Source organism: Coptis chinensis, chromosome 6 (assembly GCF_015680905.1).
Source record: "Coptis chinensis isolate HL-2020 chromosome 6, ASM1568090v1, whole genome shotgun sequence".
Classification (NCBI taxonomy): domain Eukaryota; kingdom Viridiplantae; phylum Streptophyta; class Magnoliopsida; order Ranunculales; family Ranunculaceae; genus Coptis; species Coptis chinensis.
Window position 1 is genome coordinate 14,093,249 of NC_141461.1, and position 6,000 is coordinate 14,099,248.

Below are 6,000 nucleotides of genomic sequence, written 5' to 3' on the forward strand. Positions count from 1 at the left end.
TAGACATAATACTGTTGAAAAACACAAAAACACGTGTCAAAATCAAACATTCAATCCAATAGTTTAAAAAAAAAAATCATTGACTAGTATAAAAGTTGGGTTTACTTGTTCCTGCCATGTCATCTTCTTCTCTTTTCAATCTTCAATCTTATACTCGTTCCGATCCATCCCGATTCATAGTCTAGTGATTCTAGTCAAGTGAGTTAAACACCGCCATAGTACAAACTCACTTGTTTAATAGAAGAATTCTAATTAAGAACAACAAAAGTGATTTTAATAAAAATGGGTATACTTCTAGACTGTTGTTTCTCAACAATAACATGAATAAGTATTATTGTTGAAAATGGATTAGCTTAATAACTATCCTTTTGACCAATATCAAAATCTAGGATATGAATAACATTTTACTAAAATTGGTTTGTTTTGTTGTTGTTTCTCAACAATAACATGAATAAGAGTAATGGATTGAATTGACCAATATCAAAATTTGAATAGAACTGTTGGTTTGTTTTGTTGTGGCCATGAAACTAGAAGTTTGAAACCAGTTTGAAACTTCAAATAACTTTTTCGTTGTTATAACATGATTATTGGAAATGAGTTCTCGAACGGGGTGGTGGGTTTTCAATTTGGTTTATTTTAGAACGAACTGCAGAAACCATGTAGGATATAAATCTTTGTTTTGAATCGCCCTAACTAAAAGATTTGTCAAGTGTATTTATGAATGTGCAAGCTTTACCAGACCACTTTGGTTTTGAGGATGGTGACAAGGAGAAAAGGGATTGTTGAGATGGTGTTAATGAATGTGACAAGCAAATTTGGCAAGATTTTGTAATAGAGGGTTGAGATTTGTGCATTTTGTACGGACCAGACAACACTACACAAGTTGGAGAAGATGATGACGTGTCGATGTGGTGCGCCAGGAGAAATTGGCCACTCCAATTGAGTTTTACACAAAAATGATTTTGAAATTTTGACACTAAAAGATTTCATTTTGAAATTTTGGGATATGATTTGGAGTTTCCCTCGTCACTTCACCACTTTCATCTGAATCAACGAAATAAAATATTAACGGCAAAGTTTAGATTAGATCGCTCGGGCCACTAAAAATGTAACACGTGGTGACTCTGACAACTTAAAAAGTGGTACCAAAACCTAATTACCTAAAACATGTGAGAGGTACGCTGAGGGGTAATATTGCCATATTGAAAATACTAACGGATTTTTCTTAGTCAATTCGGTCAACTGACAGTCAAAAAAAAAAAAGTGGTACTATTTCCTAATTAATTTGAAATGTGGTAGTATTTCCTAATATCGAACCAAACTCTAAAAAACCCTTCTAATTATATGGTAATTTAAACGACCGTAAAAGCAATTGCATTTGCATTGTTACCACTCCAAAACATTGATGATCCAAAGCTGAAAACCTTGTGAAAACAGAGCACGCTTATCGAATCACATACTCATACAGTCATACCTGATAGTCTGATACTACAAGAAGTACATCACACATACTAGAATCTAATACAATAAAGCGGTACAGCAACCACTTACACTAATATAAAATCTATAAGAGAGTGTTCATTAGGGATGAATTCAGATGTTCACATTCCCCATTTCGATGCTGCTTTGAAGGAGGACATACTCTCCGAGATAACTGCCAAGGTGCTCATGCAGAGCACCCTTGTCGATCTTTTCACGGTGATAGCTTTTACAGATGTAGTAAACGATACACTGCGTCAACAAGCCAATGAAGTTGAAAACCACTAAAACAACAATCAAGAATCCGCCCGCCAAAATCCTAAAAAGAAATCTATGAGTCGACCCGTGCATGACAACTGACCTGAAGATGCTTACAATCACCGCACATATAATCATGTAAAGAAACACAAGCGCAGTAGCCGGTTCTGTGTTTCCGACCAACAATTTCTTACTTCTCTTCATGGCAGCCAACCCATAAACTGATTCAAGAACAGAAACAACACTAGCAAGGTGCCATATTGCAGTGACATGGATATGAACATTAAAAAGAAAGAAGAGGTCGACAAAGGATATGTATAAGAACGTTGAGTCATCTGCGTTGATGGACATGATGAAACCAATCAAACAACCGAGGAAGACCGCATTGTATATGATCATCAGGAGGGAGGCGTAGAGGAAAGTTATGAAGAGGCGTTTGAAGACACGAGGAATGGCGGTTAAGGTGGAGGTGAAGGAGACAGGTTTGGAGGTGTAGCTAGACGCAAAAGTGAAGACTACTGCGGCAGTGGAGAGGAGGGAGAAGATGAAGAGGATGACGATGTAGAAGAACTGGATGATATAAAATTTTGCCCATTGGTGTGGCTGGTGTCTGATTGGTACAAGGTTCAGGAGAGACTCAAAGTAAAGAGAGTGAACAAGGATGGCAATAGATAAGGGGACTATGAAGGTTAATGTAATGAGAATGAAGATTTTGGGTGATTGTTTTAGGATATTGATTGATTCTCTGAGGATATCTCTGGGCTCTTCAGCAGTTCGATCCATGACTCTAAAGGTACTCAAACTGAAACCTCGAAAGATAAACAAACACTGAAATAAAGAGGTATAGCTTGCATATATGTCTCAAAATTTATACCTTCAAATGAATGCCAATAGGCTATAAGCAACTCAAGCTAACGCAAGTTGCTGTAATGGTATTTAAGCAACTCAATGTATGCGAGTTGCATACATGCCACCTCACTAGAAACAGCAACTTTTGTCCATGTGATTCCAATATTATATATTTGATATATATATTTCAATTTCAAGACAAAAAATGTTGTTTCTGTGGGGTGTCATGTCAGCAACTCGATATCAAGAGGTGAAGATATCTTATCTCTTTCAATTTTGAGAAATGTGCAGAAAACAAATTTCATTCTCTCAGATAAACCTACTCTGTTCATTTTTTCTACATGTACAACAAGGAATATTTCATTTTCTTATAAGCTTAGAGTCTAAGAATTCCAAAATTTAGATTTGATTAAATATAAGAATACAGAAGTACAACTACTTAGCGCTTTCTAAATATCCCATATTTGTATGTTCCACTACAACATTCACTTCTGCTTATGCCTTTCATAATCTATAAGTAGTAAAGATAATTATATATGGCATTTATCTGATGAAGTCAAAATCAAATTGCTAATGGTAAGGTGCAGCATTTTCCCACAACTGCTCAATGTGTACATGTGCTATTCACACCACGAATTCCAAGCAATATCCTCTAATCGTTTTTCAAGTAGGATTAGATGTCTAGATAAGGAGTCCCATAGGCTGTAGAGTCTATACTTTTGTTCTTGATTTAAGGTCAAGGTAAATTGTTAATGACAATGTAAATGGTATGTTATACTTGATCAGAAGGTGGTTTAATGAATAAAAATGCAACAGTAATTATGAATGTAATCAAACTATAAGAAATATTGGGAAGTGCTCACACTAGTAATACTTATATTAGCAGCGTTCTTCATTTCATTTGTGAGACTTATTACTCAAGTTCCAAGAGATTGTGACTTGATGTGTGGCCAAAGGCATATACGAGTTCTAGGGAATTGTACGCTGTGGTTCAAATCCATAGTCATTATTTTCAATTGGAACAGTTGACAATGGAAACCAAACAATCCCTTGTTTCTGTTCTCGGTCTATCGCAAAAGGCTTCATCAGGAATCATGGTCTGCGTCTGTTTCTATTTCCTAAGAAAGGGACGACCAATGAGGAAGTAAGCAATACAAAACACAGAGGAAAGGAAAGAGAGTTCAACCTATATTCCAAACACCAAATTTGGTGTTCGCTTCTTTCGCAAGAAATGAAAAGTTGTCATGAAAAAGACATAGATGCTTCACATCACAATCCTAATTTGCCTAGTATATCATGTAGTAGTCAGTTTTACACTCTCAAACCTTTTCACGTCATATAGTGCATTGTGTCATTTCAGTGGGTGGAACTGTGGAACACACTACAAAAAGCAGAATTTAATGCATCAAAATTGTAAGCTAACTTTTAGTTTTTATGATCGGTATAATCTGTAAGCGAACTAGAGACCAAGGTTCAAAATATCGATATCGATGAATATATTGGTGTACCCAAAAACCGATATATATTGGATATATCGGATATATCCATTTTTTTGTGATCAGTCCAAACTATTTAAAATATAGGAAATATCGGATAAATCGGAAATATATTGGAAATATCGGATTTATATTAAAAAATGGTCAAAAAGTCAAACGATATATATCGTAAATATCAGATATATCGATTATATCGGCGATATAAACTTTTATATCGGAAATTCCGATATATATCGGAAAAAAGGATACTATATTCGGTGGATATATGTCGGAAATATCGATATCGGTGTACCAAAATACCGATATATATCGGTGATATATCGGATATATCGTCGATATTTTGGTCCATGCTAGAGACAACGACCAATGGGTTGAAATTATAATCAATCTGTTGGCAACACCTACTTCGTGTTCTGCATACAAGAACTCTTTAGTAGCCAATCTTTCTCAAGCTGCCCTCTGCAGTCTAAGCAACAACAAGAATACAACACGCATCTATGTATTCCCTAGCAGGCTACGAAATGCACGTGCAAATGTGTTTTAGCAACTTCGTGTTGGGGTTAATCACCGATATTAATCGATTCTCCACTACACAGATAATTTGTATTTGAACATAATTCAATTCCAAACAACAATCTCAATATTCCCTACAACCAAACTAACATGCCCAACTCGCTAAACAACAATTAACAACAGATAATAATGTAAAACAGTAAAAAGAAACTACAACACAAAGATATACCGTGGTTTTGCCAATGGTGTCTACTTTCACAAGAGCTAATCCTTTTATAAAATGGGAAGGAAGATTACAATCACTCCTTGCAGTCTCTCACCTTACTAGATCACTCTTCTCTCTTTACAGGTTTGTATCTCTGTAAAGGTTATCTCTCAATCTTAATAACTTTCAAGATTGGGTTTTCTCTTACTTCTGTGTTGTCTTACATGTATTAGGTTTTGCCAAAAACCCCAACCTATAATGCAAAACTCGCGGTTCCGCAAAAATAGAATCCTGCCAAAATTAGGCATGGGCGCTGGCTTCGAATTAATGCTACAACAGCGCGGGCTCTTTGCCTTTGGACGATGTCCGCAGCTTGAGCTCGGGGCCGCCGTAATGGGTTGTGGAGGGCGCGGGTGTGCTCTGTCTTTTCCACACAAGCTGAATTGATTTCTCTCCTGTCCTCATGTGAGGGATAACTCCAACAATCTCCCACTCCCAAACAGTGAGGGGGGATACCTCCATGCAATTTTCAAATCAACAGGAGGAGTTTGTTACCATTCGATGGTAACACAGCAAATATGAAACTTACTTTTCGGTAAGACTTTGGTCATCATATCCGACCCGTTCTTGTTGGTATGAATCTTCTCGATACACAAATGCTTGTCTTCGAGTACTTCTCTAATCCAATGATAACGCACATGTATGTGCTTGGATCTAGAATGAAAACTCGGATTCTTGCTCAAATGGATGGTGCTCTGACTGTCACATAGAACTACAAACTGTTTCTGCTTTAGCCCTAGTTCGTCGAAGAACCTCTTCATCTATAACATCTCTTTGTAACACTCAGTGGCTGCAATATACTCGGCTTCTGTAGTGGAGAGAGCAACACACTTTTGCAACATAGATTGCCAAGAAACTGCTCCCCCTGCAAAAGTAACCAAATAACTGGAGGTGGGCTTCATCGAGTCAACATCACCTGCCATGTCTGCATCAGTGTAGCCTTCAAGTAAGGGCTTACTTCCACCAAAGCACAAACATGATTTAGAAGTGCCCTTGAGATATCTCAATATCTATTTAACACCTTCCCAATGCTCCTTCCCCGGATTTGACATAAAGCGGCTTACAACGCCCACGGCGAAAGCAATATCCGGTCTTGTACACATCATTGCATACATCAAGCTGCCCACTGCGGATGCAAAG

The 6,000-nt window shown here is 37.1% G+C and overlaps 1 protein-coding gene across 1 annotated transcript; it reads right to left on the bottom strand.

Annotated features, from left to right (window-relative positions):
- Positions 1-1,384: 1,384 nt before the first annotated feature.
- LOC147491607 (uncharacterized) lies at positions 1,385-2,679 on the bottom strand. The gene has a single exon (XM_086566424.1). The coding sequence runs from the start codon at positions 2,518-2,520 to the stop codon at positions 1,594-1,596; it is 927 nt and encodes a 308-aa protein (XP_086422550.1). The 5' UTR covers positions 2,521-2,679; the 3' UTR covers positions 1,385-1,593.
- Between the last annotated feature and the right edge of the window lie 3,321 nt (positions 2,680-6,000).